Source organism: Rhamphochromis sp. 'chilingali', assembly GCF_963969265.1.
Source record: "Rhamphochromis sp. 'chilingali' genome assembly, chromosome: 20".
In the NCBI taxonomy this organism is placed as follows: Eukaryota; Metazoa; Chordata; class Actinopteri; order Cichliformes; family Cichlidae; genus Rhamphochromis; species Rhamphochromis sp. 'chilingali'.
Genome location: NC_137947.1, coordinates 14,376,585 through 14,395,461, shown reverse-complemented (window position 1 = coordinate 14,395,461; position 18,877 = coordinate 14,376,585). Strand labels below are relative to the sequence as shown.

Sequence of the window (18,877 nt, the reverse complement as noted above, 5' to 3'; positions counted from 1 at the left end):
CCAGTGAAGCATCGGCATTCATCATTGAAGAAGCTGGTCGTTTATAGTCCGTTATAGTCCGCAGTCCTTTCCACAGGCTCCTAGAGTCGCACTGTCGTAGCTGTGACTCTAGTTTTTCCCCGTAGCTCCGCTTTGCCTTTCGGACCGCGCTGCGCACGTTGTAGGACGCAGCCTTGTATAGGTCCATATTACCGGAGACAAGCCCTTCATTGTAGGCAGCGGTGCGTGATCTCAGAGCGTCGCGGATGTTTTTATCCACCCACGGCTTCTGGTTGGGAAACGTTCGGATGATAGTTCTTTCTGCTGTGTCGTCCGCTAGTTTCCCCGATAAATCCCACAACCGCTTCCGTAAACATGTTGATGTCATCAGAGCTGCGCCGAAACATGTCCCAGTCTGCATCATCCAGTGCGTCATCCAGTGCGTCCTGCAGCGCGGCCACCGATTGGTCCGTCCAGCGAGCGACCTCCCTCCTGATTGGTGGTTGCTGCTTTAGCCTTTGTTTGTAAGCAGGTATGAGGAAGATGGCGGAATGGTCCGATTTTCCAAATGCCGGCAGGGGTTGAGCCTTGTAACAGTTCTTGAACGGGGTGTAGCAGTGGTCTAATGTCCTCATGCCCCGGGTGGGGCAGTTGATGTGCTGGTGAAGGTTGTGAAATGTCCGTTTGAGATTCACTCTGTTAAAATCTCCCATAACAATGAGTGCGGCATCTCGGTGAAGTGCTTGTTGATGTGTGAGAGCCTCATGTAGCTCACATAAGGCAGTGTCCGAGTCCGCGTGAGGCGGAATGTAAACAGTGCAGGCAATGACCGCAGTGAATTCCCGAGGGAGATAGAAAGGGCGACACTTAACGATCAAAAGCTCCAGATTGGGCGAGCAAGAGCGTGTGAGTGGGGAGATGTTTGTGCTGTCGCACCATCTGTTGTTCACCATCAAACACACTCCACCACCTCTTTTCTTCCCCAACTCCATTGTCCTGTCCATGCGGTAAACCGAAAAGAACCCCGTCGGCTGCACGGCGTGGTCTGGTATCGCTGGGTTCAGCCAAGTCTCGGTGAAGCAGAGGAGGTTGCAGTCCCGAATGTCTCTCTGGAACTTGATTCTGGCTCTGAGGTCATCAAGCTTGTTCTCGATGGATTGAATATTGGCTAGCAGGATACTGGGCATGGGTGCGCGGTGTGCGCGAACCCGTAGCCTGTTCCTGATGCCGGCTCTTTTACCTCGAGGCCGTTGCTTAGGGTCGCGTCCTTTGTTCTCTCTCAGGATCTCCTTTGGCCAGGTTGGGTCCGGAGTTAAACATGGTGAAATGTTCGTGTACTGCAGACCAATAGAAACCAAAGTGTCTCTACTGTAGCGGATTTGTGTGTTTTGCATGATGCCCATGCAAGATTATCGCAGATATAGCAAAAAGTGACGAAAAACTGCAAAAAGTGGAGAAGTTAGGGCAGAGCATCCAGCACGGCAGCCGACCTCACCGGCGCCATTTTGCCATTTTGTATTTGTATGTCATCTGGAATGCCGTGCAGGCGAAAGACATGGGTGGTGAGCAGGCGAGCAGTCTCCAATGCTGTAGGCAGCTTGGGCAGAGCAACAAAGTGAGCCGCCTTAGAAAAGCGGTCAATGATCGTGAGTATGACCGTATTACCTGCAGATGGCGGGAGGCCGGTCACAAAATCCAGAGAAACATGGGACCATGGTCTGGTAGGCGTGGGTAAGGGATGAAGCGGACCCGAGGGTGGCTGGTTTGGGGTCTTGTTTCGAGCGCAGGTTGTACACGCGGAGACGTATTCTTTGGCGTCCCGGCTCAGGGTGGGCCACCAAAAGTAGCGCTGCAGGAAAGTAATTGTGCGGTGTATTCCTGGGTGACAGGAGAAACGGGCTGTGTGTGCCCACTGTAATACCTGAGACCTGACAGGTTGGGGAACGAACAGGCGCCCCGCAGGGCCGCCTCCTGGATCCGGTTCGGCTCTCTGAGCCTCGCGAATGGCCGACTCGATCTCCCAGGAGACAGCCCCCACCACACAGGTGGCCGGGAGGATGGGAGCAGGGTCCGCCGGGTCTTCGGAGGTGGAGAACTGTCGAGACAGGGCGTCCGGCTTGACGTTGCGGGATCCTGGCCTGTAAGTGATTGAAAAGTGGAACCGCGTAAAAAACAGAGCCCACCTTGCTTGTCTGGCGTTAAGCCTCTTTGCGGTTTGCAGATATGCCAGATTCCTATGGTCTGTCCAAACGATGAACGGTTGGGCAGTGCCCTCCAGCCAGTGCCTCCACTCCTCCAAGGCGAGCTTGATGGCAAGAAGTTCCCGATCGCCAATGTCGTAGTTGCGTTCTGCGGGGGTGAGACGACGGGAGAAAAAGGCACACGGGTGGAGCTTACCATCCCTCTGTTGCGAGAGGACCGCTCCTACTCCCGTGTCGGATGCGTCCACCTCCACCACAAACTGCAGGGTTAGGTCGGGCTGGACCAGAATGGGTGCTGAGGCGAATCGCTCTTTCAGCTCCAGGAAGGCTGATTGGGCAGCATCGTTCCACTGAAAAGGAACCTTGGGAGAGGTCAATTGTGTTAAAGGCAGAGCTACCTTGCTATAGTCCCGGATGAACCTCCTATAGAAGTTAGCGAAGCCGAGGAACCGCTGCAGCTGCCGTCGGTTGGGGGGTTCAGGCCACTCCACCACGGCTTTCACCTTAGCTGGGTCAGGACGTAGGTCTCCCTGCTCGATGACGTAGCCTAAGAAGGCAACTGTGGACACGTGGAAGACACATTTCTCACCTTTTACGAACAACCGATTTTCCAGCAGGCGTTGCAGGACCTGTCTGACGTGGGTCTCATGCTCTGACAGTGATTTGGAGAAGATCAGGATGTCGTCGAGGTAGACGAAGACGAACCTGTTGATGAAATCCCTCAAAACATCATTAACGAGTGCTTGAAAAACTGCAGGAGCATTAGAGAGGCCGAACGGCATAACCAAGTATTCAAAGTGTCCAAGGTGAGTATTGAAGGCGGTCTTCCACTCGTCGCCCTCTCGGATCCGAACTAAGTGATATGCGCTCCTCAAGTCCAATTTGCTGAAAACTGTCGCCCCCTGGAGCAGCTCAAAAGCAGAGGTCAGAAGTGGGAGTGGATATTTGTTTTTGATGGTTATGTTATTTAATCCACGGTAGTCGATGCACGGGCGGAGAGACTTGTCTTTTTTCTCGACGAAGAAAAACCCTGCTGCTACGGGCGATGAGGATGCGCGGATCAAGCCGGCGGCGAGGGACTCTGAGATGTATGACTCCATAGCCTCTCGCTCCGGTAGAGAGATGCTGTAGAGACGGCTAGTAGGCAATGGCGCGCCAGGGAGGAAGTCGATAGCACAATCGTACGGTCGGTGAGGAGGCAACGACTGGGCCCGGTCCTTGCGAAACACTTCGGCGAGATCATGATAAACAGGGGGCACTCCGGACAAATCGGAGGGCGCGGTCGACTTGGCGAGGGAGGCTGGTGTGTGAGGCGGTGAGGCGGATTTAAGGCAGGTCATATGGCATTCCTCTCCCCACCCCGTAATGCGTCCCGTAAGCCAATTAATGCACGGGTTGTGTTGACGAAGCCAGGGGTGCCCGAGAACGAGCGGCGTCCGAGTGGCCTTAAACACAAAAAAAACATATTTCCTCAGTATGGTTGCCAGACAGAGTAAGAATAACGGGCTCAGTGACGTGAGTAATGTCAGGTAGGCGCTGGCCGGACAAAGCAGTGACATGCAAAGTGTGGGGGAAGAGGTTCCTGCCCTAGCTGAAGGCGGTCTGCTAACTCAGAGTCAATAAAATTCTGTTCCGCCCCTGAATCTATCAAAACGGAGAGAACATGACCTTTGGTGTTGACCGTGAGCTGGGCAGACAGCATTAACCGTGGAGGAGATTTGTCTTGGCTGAGACCGCCCACCAGCACTCCTACCGTCACTGGTGGGCGCGACCTTTTGCTCGAGATGGGCAAGAGGCGACCACATGTCCCTTGTGGCCGCAATAGAGGCACTCACCGGCAGAGATACGGCGCTGGCGTTCCGCGGCGGAGAGATGCGAGCCTCCAATCTGCATGGGTTGCTCTCCTCCGTCTGCGCTCTCTGCCTGCCGGGAAGAGCTGGGCTCCGAGGTGGAGCCAGCCCTCCACTGCCCCGTGGCTTCCTGGGAATTGTAGTGCCGCGGCAGACGACGAGCTCGCAGCCGGTCATCCACCTTAATACATAAAGCCATTAACTCGGTAAGAGAGTGGGGGAGATCTCGCATAATGAGTTCATCTTTCACCTCTTCACGAACATTATTGAGCAGTGCACTCCGTAAGGCCTCCGGGCCCCAGCCTGTCTCTTCAGCCAAAATCCAAAAATCAATAGAATAGTCAGACATGCTCCGCTTCCCTTGTTTGTAGTTCAGCAGACGAAGCGCGGCGACTTCAGCGCCTGAGCCTTTATTGAACACAGTCTGGAATTTAGACAGGAAATCAGCATAGGCAATCCCGGGATCCGAGCTAAGCACGACCTGAGCCCACTTTAAAGCCCGGTCCCGCAGCAACTGGACAAAAAAGGTTATTTTGGCACTGTCGTTGTTATGGAAGCGCCGCTGCTCACGGAACACAAGAGTACATTGAGCCAGAAAACCAGCACACTTGTCCGACTCACCCGTAAAAGGTTCCGGCGTGGGCAGGGGTCCGTCCGAGGGTGGCAGAGGTGCCGGAGGTGCGCTCGCAGCGGCAGGCGCAGGCTCCTGGGGGGCGGGAGCCGCCGGCCGGGGATCACTCTCCAGAGGTGTTAAGCGAGCGACCGCCTGCGTAAGCGCCGCCATTTCGTGGTGGAGCCGCTCGAGCATTTGCTCATGTCGAGCCAGAGCAGCTCCCTGAGCGATGAGTGCCTGAGCGACAGGGTCCTGAGCGGCTGGGTCCCGACCTGCTGAGTCCATGATGGCTGGATCGTTCTGTCAGGTTTCAGTTAACGGACTCAAGCGCAGACCGGGACTCCTTACAGGATTTACAGATTTTATTTACACAACGACACCAGGTGATGCTATTTACAAAGTGCTGGAGGGAGGGGAGGGGGGTCCAGGGTTCCGGGGTATGTGAGGGAAAAGACGGGAATCTGACGTCCTCCAAAGGCTCTCTCTCTTCACTCCCCACACTGGGGAAACACCATCCACTCACTCGTCCACGGGATGACAGGCAGGCAGGGAAAGGTCCGGGATAGATCTGTACACAGAGATTATAGTTAGAGGCGAACAGACGGAACGAACTCACAGATCCTTATTTACAATCTACTGACGCTGATAACTCAACGATCCAGCGACGAGTGACACAGTGCTGCTGTCTTAAATTGGCCTTGTGATTATCCCGATCGGCAGCAGGTGCGTGGGCCAGGTGCGGGAGCCCATAATGAGCATCGCCCCGGCAGGAGAGAGAGAGAGAGAGAAAACATGTTGCCTAATACAGAATCAGCGGTGAGGCACAGGGACCATGACACTGTCTCCCTGATGAGCCCAATTCAAATCCTTGTGTGGCTGAACAAGAGGGAATAAAAATGGAAAGATGTATGAAAATAAAGCAACACATAAGCAGACATATGTTTTTCCTTAATATCGGAGAAATCATTTCTCAGAATATGGAGCCTGTAATCAGGGCTGCTTTTCACTCTCTTTTGAGTTTGTTTACACTGTGAACATTTGTAGAAGAACATATTGTAAGTATAAATTTCTTTGCTTAAGAGCATGAAATTGTTTGCTGTGCACCGCACCTAGATGGATTTTAATTAGATATAAATTAGACAGAGACCCAGATACAGATAAGTTTGAATCTGTTTTTTTTTTTTTTTTTTTTATCTAACTGAAGCTTTTATATCAGGCGCTGCCAATTCAAAGTGACTTTGCCTGACATAGACTGACACGTGATATGGACTTTTATGCAGCTTCCCTAAATTTTGTTGTGATTTGCTTGCATTTGATCCGAAATGACATGACTTTGAGACTGTATTTTCTTTCAGACGGTATCTGAAAAATGACAGAGAAAGAAATCCACACTTAAACGGATTTGATTAAAGAGGTCAACAACCAGATGAACAAAGATGACTACAAAGATTCCTTCATTTCCTGCTGTTTGTGGAAGAGATGTGCTCTCCTTTCATCTCTTGTCCCTGCACGTTGCTAATCAAATTACTATATGCTTGTAGCGCTGGCCTTATAGGGTTTCGCTTTTTTTTTTTTTTTTTTTTATAATTTAACTGATCAATGAATAGCACATGTGTAAGAGACTAATTGAATATGGACAGGCAAAATCTTGCTGTTTTCTGTCACAGGAGGTCATTTCTTCTAAAGATCTGTGTGGCTCTTTCTTGAATCTGTTCATGGTATATAAAGTATAAAGCTAAAGAAAATATAAATTGGATGTTAATACTTCTGTTTTCCATATTATTGAAGATAAATTCATCCCCAGCATTGCAGCTTTAATGCAAGTAAAGTAGTTTGCGTATTTGCCTAACAAGCGAAAAATCGCTAGAACGATCTCAGGAGGAGACACAAATACCCCGGAGGTGTGTTTTGTCAGGAAGGACAGCCAGTGTAGAAAATCTCCCATATCAAACATGCGGAGCTACCCGCTGTGGCAACCCCTCATGAATAAGAGCCAGCTGAAAGTAGCTTTAGTGTATTGTTTCAGTTTTACACAGTGCCTGTAGTGTTTTCTATCGCCCATTTGCTGGGAGTAAGGGCGCCCTTCGTTTGCAGGTGCGCCTGCTGCTTGCGGCGCAGAGAGGAGAGGGCGGGGCGGCGGGGGATTTTCTGACCGGCCAGAGCAACGTTTGATAACCATCATAACTGTCACAACGGGACTGAACGGACTCACGCGCAGGCTCTAGGTCTTGAAAGCACAAGAGTCTTTATTATGATGCACCAGGTGATTATTTACAAAAGTGAGGGGAAAGCCGGGCTCCGGGGGTCCACACACGAACGGGAAAGACACGCACACTCTCCGTCCACTCCTCCTCACACTCCACTCACTCGGGTAACACAGGGGTAGGTCCAGGGAATCTGTACACAGAGACACGAATGGGTAGTTAGGTAAATCGCTATGAAACACTTCTGAAGTCATTGAGCTGGGATTACACTGACGAGGGTCGGCAACGGTCCAGCGACGAGAAACACAGGGCTGCCGTCTTATAAAGGAGCTGGATCACTCGTGATGAGCCACAGGTGCGTGGGCCAAGGGCAGGAGCCCGCAGGTAAGCTCCGCCCAGGCAGAGGGAGGAGGGAAAGAGGGGAAAGGAGAGAGCAGGAAAAAAATAAAAAAAGGAATACAAAACATATGTAGCCGTACTGAGCCGACCGGGTAGGCACAGGGACCCTGACAATAACCATCAAAGTAAAACAAAATAAAAACAAACCAACAAACACGAAAACACCAGACATTATGATACAGACTTATAATTTGCACCGATGTTTTTTCGAAATTCTATACACGAAGCCCTCGGTGCGCCCGCTTGCTGCCGAAGTCAAAGTAAACTTTGTTGTCATCTCCGCTTAGGGTTGCCAACTCCCTGAAAAATAAATAAGGGACACCTCGTGGCCAGGGCCGGGCGACCCAGTTGTCTTCACCCTTCCCAGTGTGGTGAATTTTCTAGCTCTTTTTTTGTGTGTGAAATTATTTTTTTAACCATTTGACTTGAAGTTGATTTAAGTAGATGCATATTCTATTCTTTGTGATATGAACACATGTGAAACAAATGATCATTTAGCCATTTATTTTTAGCTCAAAATGACAACATTAACACAGTAAAACAGGTCTCTTTCTTAAACAGAAGCCTGTCATGCTTAACTTTTGAGAATATAAGTAAATCTTTCTTTAAAAGCACTCTGTCCTGCTTAACTTAAAATAATAGAAAACAATAGAAAGAAAAATATTCTTGTAACAGTGCACATTTAGTGCATTTAGTACAATTGGCTTCAGCTGAGGTATTATTTCAGCTTTTCTAATGCTAATCAGCTGCTCCTGTTTGTAAACCCGCTTGTTCCCATGATTACGCATCATAACTCATCATCATTATTCATCTATGTATTACTTTTATGTATTAGTCATCAATTTGTTGTAATCATCTATCCTTGCAGTTGTTTATTACACAAAATAAATTATATTATCACACTTCTGGCCACATAGCGCTGATATTCACTGCACATGCCCATATTAACGTTTTCCAGCCAGGTGTTTTCCTTTTCCCATTCTTCCCTTTCTCTGAGGGGAACAAACATTGCTGCTCTAATGCTGGGCTCACACTGTGCGATTTTTGGCCCATTTTGAGCCGATTTTTGAGTGATCGGACCGATTTTGGCCTTCATCGTGCGTCGTGTAGTATACGTGGGGTAACGAGAAGTGATTAACACCTCACGACCAGCTCCCGATCATCAATCGCTCGTGAGGGTGTCACCACAGGCGCTCACACTGCTCACGCGCAAACGTAAACGTTGGTGAAAAAGACGGCGCAGCACGGCTGTGCAGCGTGTGATCTGGACACAAGCGATGGAGGCACAACTTGTAGAACTTTGGAAAGCTCATCCGAGCCTTTTCGATGTGGCATCACAAAATTATCACAACCACAACAACCGTGAAAATAGTTGGATTTACACTGCTGCTCAATCACAGCTGCCTGATCAATGTTTTTCATTAGCAATTTAGCAAAGTTGATGGTAGTGGTGTGTCTGTGTGAGTGAAAGACAGAGAGAGCGAGCGACAGATGTTCTGTTATAACCTTCATGTTATGTTGGCACAGTGTGAGCACTCAGGTCGCATCAGAGCATCGGGCCGTATAGTGTGAGACCTGCATCGTGACCTGCAAACTTCTAATCCCTGCGAGTCAATCGTGCAGTTTGAGCAGGAGCTGAATAACGTGACTGAAAAAAATCGCACAGTGTCTGCCCAGCTTTAGGTGTACTGTCATCCGAGACTTGCACCGCAGAGTCGGCGTTTGTTCCCCTGTTGACCATGCTTCTTGTTGTGGTCATCTGTTGTCTTCCGGTATTTTCTCCGCAAGCGACCTTTCCTCGACCAATGAGATGAGCGGTAATCTGAATTGTCATACTCGAATTGTCATAAGTGTGCTGTCAGCTCATTGGTCACAAAGCAGGAGAGGGGCTGGGAATTATGTTTTCAAACAAAGTGTTAATTCCATAAACATTTATAGACTACTTTTGATTCTCACTGTATTACGGGACAAAGTGCGTCCCTTATTAGCTCAATACGGGACGTGTACTTTTGTTTCGAAATACGGGACGATTCCGTATTTTAAGGGACGGTTGGCAACCCTATCTCCGCTACATACAGTCCAGTATATATAGAGACGAGACGACAAAGCTCCAGTTATAGCAGTGCAAGTAAACAAACAATATATATAAGAAGAGTAAGAAAATAAATATACACTTTAGGACTCGGGGTAAAGGGATCAATAACAATTTAAAATTTACAGTTTGATGATTTAAAGTCTCATACACGAGCCGTCGAGGGGGGGGGCTGCTCCTTCCAAATAGAGCACATTTCATTTATAATGTTTTAAATCCAAGTCCATTATGTATTCATGATTTGAATCGGGTTGTGTGAAGAGGGAGTGTTCGCCCAGGGCGCCAAACAGGCTAGGAGCTTGAAGGAGAATTTACCTATCATGATTTTGACAGTGAGAGCAACCAGAGTTCCTACAGGAATCTCCTGTTGGCACGTGGAGAACATGCAGACTCCGCAGAGAAAGGCCTCTCTCTGGTTTGAATGTCTAACTTTTTGCAGTGATGCAATGGTCGTCAGTGATGCAGGCATTAGAAAGAAAAGCAGCGTACAGACAACTTTCCCTCAGCAGAAAAGCTATGAATGCTCCAACAGTAGCTCACACTGCATGTTAACATACAATAGAACAAAGGGCAAGGAGGAGAATATTAGTTTATATTTGAACAGCGTGTTTCACTGCAAAAAGATCAAACACTAATTCAGTCAAACCAAACGCGTGTGTTGACGTCAGTATTACTCTATTCTAGATCCTCTGATTTATTCACAGCATTGTAGCAACTTTTCATATTCAAAGCACTGATCAGATATGCACAAGAAGATAATTTAAGTTGACTGTATCTTCTCTTTGATGTTGTGTGTAGTTCAGTTACAGTCTAGACCTTTTATCCTCCTTATATAATCCACCCCAGGTCTGCACCATCACAGCACATTTACAGGCCTGAGGCAAAAGTAAATATATGAGCCCTCTTTATACACATATCTTACCGCAGTCATAATTGAAGCTACAGGGTACTGAATGGATTGAGGAGCAAACTGAAGAGCCAGAAAGCTGCAGTCTGATCTGCATGGGTATGCATTGAGATTTTGATTGGAAGTTTCCAGCTGTTAAGGAGGGGAAAACTTTTTTCTTTTTCATTATTTATGGTATGTTTACTTGTGTGAGCTAATGGAAAAGTGTACTAAGAGGAATTTCTGTTTCTTATTCATTCTAAAGTGAATCCAAGCCTAGTGAAGACTTTGCTCATCTCCTGTAGGGTCATTCTGATGCAAAATTACAAGCTTCTGTAACATCTTCATGTCAGAGCGGAAAAAAGCATATGCATATTAAGTAAATTCAGCGGTTTGCTACATTTTGCTTGTCATGTGTTATCACTAACACCAGCACCTGTGCTTTTCCTGCTATGACAACTGAAAATGTCTGCTGTGAAAAAGGCCAGTGTGCCATCCCTCTGAAGTTGCCCTATGCTATCTGGCAACAAGATGTTAGCAACAGATCATTTAAGTCCTTCAAGTTGTGAGACGGAGGTTCCTCTGAACATATTTTTTATCTAGCAGATCCACCAACACCTTGTTGTTGGTCAGCAGTCACTGTTGCTGACCAGAAAACCCCTGCAAACCTCTGTGATTTGGAAATGATCCAAGCCAGTCATCAAAACCTTCATCATGTGGTCTTTCCAAAAGTTGGTCCACGTAAATCCCAAATCTTAGCATCATCCCTTTTATCCGTGAGTGGATATAATGTCTTGGCCCATTGGTGTATATTATGAAACATGTAGGGGTATAAATCTGATACATACTGTCACTAAAAGATAGTAGATTGTACCTGACGTCCACCCTGGTCTCTGTCTGTGAGGTAATTTTCCGCTCTATTGTTTTTAGTTGTGCAGTGTTGCATTTTCTTGTCAGCCTTTTTCCAGGAGCTCTTCTTGGAGTGAATCAGTTCTCTGCGGCAATACCATCTAACCTATAATTCTTATCCTCGCTAGAAACAAAATGTTGGAACGGCAGCACATGAAATGAGGGAAGGCAAAGCTACAGCGGGAGTTTTTTTGCGTATTTGTCAGTCACCGTGTTGTCGAATAAATCACAATCCATTTGGGAAATGACTTTTAAAGTTTAAAAAAAGTGTACATTAAAGCTTCATTTGCATTTGAAAGCCTCTCACCTTGAATCATTAAAGGAGTAAGACAACCTTTGGCAAATGTGTGCTTTGCATTCCCTGATTCAAACTGTTACTTTTGGGAGTGCTGTCTAATTTGTTTTTGTTTGTTTTCTTTCCTTCTGGAAAAATATATTTTGTGACAAAAAATGCATTTCTTCCACTTCAGAGATATTATTTTTTTCTCTACCAACCTTCCAAATCTTTTCATTTTCTAGGTTATAATTTCCCTGCACAATACTAAAAGCTATTTCAGAAGCAACAGCTGCCTCCCAGATACACAGAATATACTGTGACTATGCACTAATGTGGCATGAAAAGAAGAGAGAATGAATTTTATTACTTTGACATGTGACACCACTGATTTCAGCTGTGCATGAAGAAAACAAAAAAGGCAATGTTTGAACCCACAGTACTGTGCAAATATCTTGAACCACCCCACATTTCTTTATATTTTACTTTCAAAGGTACTTTCTTTTAATTTTTTAGTTTCTTACAGGACAGCTCTTTAGACTTTTTTTTTCTCATTTGGACCGCTTTTCACTGATTTTCAGTCCAGTCCTTGAACCTGACCTGTAGGAGTCATTTTTTGTGTTGTTACCTCATGTGTGCCACCAGGGGTCACCTTTTGTAGAAACATGTAATTAGCGCCAGGTGTTGTTGGTCGAAAGAAGCAAACAGTTTGTGACCGCTGCGTTGTTGTGATAAATGACGTTGGATAAAGAGAACTGTTCAACAACTACTGATGGAAGTGCATTAAAGATGGGACAAGACAAAATAAGTATACGGCTGGAGTTACTGGACTGAAGTTTCATGCATAACATTGGCATCGCGTCACCAACGAACACCTCAGTGGCTTCAAATGTAGGTTTAGCCTCTACATGGCCGTTATTAGAGGAATTTTTTTTTTTTTTTGGTTGTTAAGCCAAAAAAACCAAACAATTGAGTCATTCAAGCATGAAAAAACGTGCCTACTGCAACTCTATTAAGTGGGGTCTATGAAAAATCCCAGAGATAAGAGAGAATAGCGTTTTTGCACCAACATGGTGATTCCCAAATAGAACAAAAGAAGAAATAGCAAACCTAAAATAATATCTACAGCAGATGAGCAGTATCTGAAAGTCGTGTCCTTAATAAATATGAAGAAATCCAGTAAAGACATGAAACAGGACCCAATGGATACATCTGGCCCTTCTACTGTTTACTGAAGTCTAATTTGGCTACGTTTTTGGTTTTGGTTATTCACTCCACTTGGGCACATTCTACGTGTCACTTACTGTTTACTTTTTGTGCAATGGGTATGACAGAAAGAGGAGTGCTAACATGCTAAATAATGAACTTGAACTTTCAGAGTTCTTCAAACAAGAGCTTTCAAGAAGTGAAGTGTTTTCAGGGTAACAAGCAAGAAAAAGTGTTCTATAGTGTTTTAAATTGGTGCTTTGCATACGGAATAAACATGTGTAGTCAAAGACTGTAGACCTTCACTTTGTGACTCAGGGAGACAAGAAGCCATTTTTAAGATAAGATAAATGAGATAAAATACCCTTTATTAGTCCAACAGGTAGGAAAATTCACATTATTAAAAAAGCAAATTGGACGTGGCAGAAATAAATAGATGCAGCACAACTGATAATGCTATACGGAAGCAATAAAAGAAAATGTAAACAATATAAGGTGGAAGAAGATTAGATGCCTAGCAGCAAACCAGGATACTTCATAGTGGCATAGCAGGCATTGAGTGTTGAACTTTGAAATATGTACAGACCACAGAGTGTGCATGTGTGTGTTCATATGTGTACAATTACTGCTGTCATACATTTACTGCTGTTGACTCTGACAGCAGATGGAAGGAAAAACAGCTTGGCACGCCGTGGGTGCAGCAACCTGTCACTGAAGGAGATGCTCAGTGCTGTCAGAGCGACCTGCATGAGATTGGATGTGTTCTCTAGAAGGGATGACAGTTTAACCACCATACTTCCATCTGGTCAGGAGGGTGTCCCAAAACAGAGCTGGTCTTCTTGAACAGCCTGTTCAGTTTTTATTATCCCCAGAAGACATACTGCTGCCCCAGCAGACCATACACACACAAAAAAGATGTCAGATTCTACCACTGAGTCATAGGAGGAGTTCAGGAACTCTTCTTGCAATCCAAAAGACCTAAGTCTCTGTAGCAGATACTGCCTGCTCTGTCCTTTCCAAGATTGCATTTCTCTTGTTAGTCCGGTCCAATTTATTAGTCAGTTGAACACCCAGGTACGTATATGAGTCCATCATCTCAATCTCCACGGAGATTAAGAGGGAGAAACAGGGAGAAAAGGCTTTGCTATGCCATTTTACGTAAGAACTAAATTGAAAGTCAGTGGCAACAGGTCTTACGGAGTAATCCAAACCTGAATTTTTTTAACTGAAATTGTTGTCAACATGTACGGAGGAGGTCAGGAGAGAGGCACAACAATGAGTGTCTACATCCATGTAAAAGGATAAAGGTGACCAAATATTCACTTTAAAGCTTGTTAGAATTGTACAAACTGTGTTTTGCCTTGAATTCTGTAATTCCATGTATGTTTTGTACATGACTAAATAAATCACTGCAGCTGTTTTCCTGGCAAAATTTTAAGAAAGGCTCAAGTAAACAGGAGTCTCAAGATTTTTGCACAATACTGTACATGAGCTTTTTTTGTCTTTTAATGTCTGAAAGTTTTATAATTATTTCCTGATTTAGTCAAATGAAACAATGCTGCAGTTAAATTTTAGTTCAGACTCTGTGTATGATAGCATACACAAAGTATCAAGACACTGGTGGCTCAAATAGATTTCACATGCACTGATGTGATAAATGTTTGCCTTTCTTTGGACAACCCTTGATTGTGCATCACTTTCAGTTTGTTTTGCAGTATGGAAGAACCGTCACATGCGCACCGTGACAAACTATTTCATAGTGAATCTTTCCCTGGCTGATGTGCTGGTCACCATCATCTGCCTGCCTGCGAGTCTTGTGGTGGACATCACAGAGACGTGGTTCTTTGGAAACACTCTGTGCAAAATTGTCCCTTATCTGCAGGTAAGCCTTGAACCCTGACATCTGCTTTTCAAACAGGATATTGGAATCTTTGACCTTTTCAGAAACAATTCACAAGGTCTGTGGATGCAAGCCAAGACCCATATTTCTATTATTCTACCATTTTTCTTCATGGTATTCATGAGGGTAAAAAAAAAAAAAACTCTTTTTCATATCCCCCAGGATGTGCACTGAGTGAGACCTTTGATGTTACTCTAAAGTGATTTAATGCCTCAGGCAACACTGCTTTAGCACCACTCTGGCAATATGTATGCAAAAAAGACAATCTTATTTAATATTGTTGATCACAATGATATGTATCGAGAGCATGTACCAAAGTCCCAAACTACTCTGCACAGATTATATGTCTCATACTCTTAACAGACTGTGTTATATTATATTGTTTATGCACAGCAAAGTCAATTCTAGCCTTATGGTGGCACGGCTTTGACTATATGTTCTGCAGGGATGCAGCTGTAAAGCAAAGAAATTCTAACATAATGTGAATTCTTGTGTGTCAGGAGCTAGTTTAGCAAACATGCTGCACCTCATGGCTTTTAATTAGCAATCTCTTTGAAGGTTTTCATAGTGACATTCACCCCGTTTACTGTTGAGCTTTGTATCATAAACTGGCGCTGCAGTATTTGCTTGAGGGCCATCTCCCGCTGCTTTCTTTTTAAATCCAGGAGCATCAACTCTAATTCCCCTTTGGTGATTCATTTTATGTAACATTTTGGTATGATTCCTATTCTACTGTTCTACATTGTATGCTGGTGGTCTATAATACCTTGAATAGGTTCACAGCAGGGTGCAACAGAAGCCAAATGCAGTACATTGTATAATATTTTAAAAAGGGGGTCCATATTTCAGCTTGCAGCTGGTGTCCGGATTAAACCCATCCATGATTCCACAGTGTAATGTGCAAGCAAGTGAAAAATGATCATTGCAATTTACAATGAGCAGTGTGGTGGAAATGCTGTTTTGGCCTAAATGCAGCAGGTTGTTTTGTGTGTGTGGGAACGTCTTTTTAAAATATACATTTCAAAGCATTTAAATGTCACAGACGGTTCCTGTTGTCTTGCAAACAATGATTCACTTCCCTCAAGGTTTCTCTCACTGGTTTCAGTGTTTACATATGTTTCATATTCAGCATACTTAACCTGTAACCATCCAGGATGCATCCAAACTCAAAAACATCCAAACTCAATGAACAATTGACTTTCTGTCAGTTGAAGGGCAATGAGGATGTGCCCTGCTCTGCCTAAGGTGCAATCTTTCCTTTCTTTTTTTAAGATCGTTTAAATGAACATTTTAAATTAGGCAGCGAGATTTATTTTAATGTGCCTGGCATCATAAGCTAACCCTTTACAAAAACAAGGAATCTCCGCCTTTTATTTCCAAGAAAAATTGACCACCCACTGCTTTTAAACCTGCACGTGGAATTTGTGCCGCTGCTCTGAAGTGAACAGACTCATCTGCAACACAGAGATAAGAGCATCTCCAGCATAGGAGGTGTCCCATGCATCAGTGTTTGCCAATCTATGATTCAAGTCTACAAATGTATGTTCTGAAATTATTTTCCTCATGAGCATTTAGTATTTTCTGTAACAACTGCAAACTGTATCAATATTAAATGGTGAACATCTTTGTGTATCTAGTTAAAAGTTTTATTTCATTCTTCGCAGACCATCTCTGTTTCTGTATCAGTCCTAACGCTGAGCTGCATCGCCCAGGACCGTTGGTATGCGATCTGTCACCCACTGTTGTTCAAGAGCACAGCCAAGAGGGCGCGCAAGAGTATTGTTGTCATCTGGGTTGTGTCGTGTATCATCATGATCCCCCAGGCCATCGTGATGGAGTGTAGCAGCCTGCTGCCTGAACTCACAAATAAGACCAGTCTGTTCACGGTGTGTGATGAGCACTGGGGAGGTTAGTTTTCACAGTTCACAAACTAAATGAACGCATTATGAAAATATATGTCTCCCTCGCTGCTAGAAGCACAGTTTCAACTTTAACTGAATGACTCACTAAATTACTTAAACAACAACTGCAGTGACATTTATTGGGCTTTTCCACCCCCCGTATAGATGGGTTGATCACGTGTCATACCACTTTTTATCCATAAAGCGTGAGCACCTAAGCGGGATGGGTGGATTTTGCTTTGCTCAGATGAAGTCGCTCAGGGTGCCTCTGTGATTGAAGAAGTCAAAAGAGGAAAACCTTACAAAGAGAGGAAGCTTTCCATCTACTCACATTCATTATATTACAGTAATGATGGGTACCTTTAATGACTACCTTTGAAACGTAGATTGCTTTCTTTAATAAGCTTGCAGTCATCATTGAAAGTGTGCAGTGCAAGACTGACAGGCAGAGCAGTAATAAGAGGAAAATTGTGTTTTTTGTTACATAAAGTAAACAAAAATGTCAGAAGTTGATGAGAGGTAAATGAATCAGTAATGACTAGATATTTAAATGGCAGTCAGTCAGTATCTCATGAATGACTCTGATCGAAGAACTATACAAGGACGGAACACAAAGTTCAGAGACTCCGCCCATGAAAACAATCAACAGCCTTATCAAATTTGCATTTGGCCTAACTCACCTCTAATTTCGTCGCCTTCAGCAGCACTCCAACAACCTTTCACAGATGCTGTTTTTTCTTGAAACGTTTGTGCAAAACTTGATTTCCTGTAGCATGTCGACACGGCAACCCCTCAACTTCATTTTCATTCTAAAAAGTTATCAAAGTAGTTAAAAAACAAGATAAAATGATAAATATGACTGAGGAATTCTTCCGTGTGCTGATGCAAGATGGCAGGATGACACAGTGGTATGCACCACAGTTCAGGTTGTCTGATATTGTGGCATGAATTCACAGTGCTCTGTCAACAGAAGAATAATTATGAGCAAGAAGTTGAACCCCTTACTTATTGTGCCACCTTTGGGTTTGGACGCTGAAGATTCTTGTTTTGAAAGCAGCTATTTGGCTGACTAAGAGGCAGGTCTGCTTGGCAAAAAAGTGGATGTTTGCTGGATGTCTGCACTGGCAAATGGCCCCAAGGTGAAAGTTGTCAGGCTTTTCAGGAAACAAAAATACCAGCCACATGGTAAACTGGGGGAAACTTAAAGGGGAAACTGACTATATTTGTGGAATCTCCTGAATTTGGAATTTTATGAGTAGTGTTGCAGAACATGTAGTATATAAAAAAAGCATTAAACTTTACCCGCTCTCAATCATTAAGTCATTAGTTTGTGCCACTCAGCAGAAGGTTCAGTTAATAATAAGCCGCTTATGAAAAAGTGGTCAGTGGACGTGTTTGTTCTCTAGACGCTCATCATTATCTGCTTTTTAGTCTTTAACTACTAAGTAACTACTCATGTTTTCTCTACAATATTGTTAAGTGTTTCCTTTTAAATCCTTCAACAGCTGAGATCTACCCAAAGGTGTACCACACCTGTTTCTTCATTGTCACATACTTCGCACCACTGTGTCTCATGGTCTTGGCATACATTCAGATTTGTCACAAGCTGTGGTGTCAACAGGTGCGTATTCTGCCATTTGCTATAAATATAAATTTCCCAATGGGCTTCCAGGGTCTGATGTGCGCGTGTATCCACTTTAATGTATTCATTCAACAGATTCCTGGAAGCACATCAGTGCTGCAGAGGAAGTGGAAGTCTATCAAATGCTCAGCTCCAACTCCAGGACCGGGGGAGTCGGTGAGGGTTAGAACCAGCACGGTTTGTGCTGAGATCAAACAAGTCAGAGCCCGGAGGAAGACAGCTCGCATGCTGATGGTGGTGCTCTTTGTTTTCGCCCTGTGCTACCTGCCAATCAGTGTGCTCAATGTCATGAAAAGGTAATAATCTCTCAAGGAAGCTCTGCTGCATCCCGGATCTACAGTAGAGCTTACTATAAGCCATATTTTGTATAGTTTTTCCCCCTGACAGGTTTGTGATTAAAATGCATGCAAAAAGAAAAGAATGAATAAAATGATATCATTTTTTTACCTCCAGAGTCTTTGGGACATTTAAGAAGACAAACGACAGAGAGACAGTGTATGCGTGGTTTACTTTCTCACACTGGCTCATATATGCCAACAGTGCTGCAAATCCAATCATCTACAATTTCCTAAGTGGTAAGTTTTGAACTCTCCTCTAAGGATTCATTACTGCCCTCTAGTGAACAAACTGGCAACAACAACACAATTCACAGCTTTATCTGCTAATAACCTGAAAACAGAAGTTAATTCTGAGAAAGCAGCAAGTTTTTAATTCATGCATTTATGAAAAAAAAGCTCTTAGAATGATTTTACAAAAAAATTTAAGCTATTTTTAATGCAAGCTTGTAGATGGTTTTTAAAGAAGGTGGACTTTATAAAGAT

General features: G+C 44.5%; 1 protein-coding gene across 1 annotated transcript in view; it reads left to right on the top strand.

Moving 5' to 3' along the window:
- hcrtr2 (hypocretin (orexin) receptor 2) overlaps positions 1-18,877 on the top strand; it is a 40,310-nt gene that overhangs the window by 21,039 nt on the left and 394 nt on the right. Inside the window, exons 2-6 of the mRNA XM_080869205.1 lie at positions 14,317-14,495; positions 16,178-16,421; positions 17,920-18,035; positions 18,132-18,352; positions 18,510-18,631. Coding sequence (XP_080725331.1) covers positions 14,317-14,495; positions 16,178-16,421; positions 17,920-18,035; positions 18,132-18,352; positions 18,510-18,631 — 882 coding nt within the window. The remainder of the gene's footprint in view (positions 1-14,316; positions 14,496-16,177; positions 16,422-17,919; positions 18,036-18,131; positions 18,353-18,509; positions 18,632-18,877) is intronic.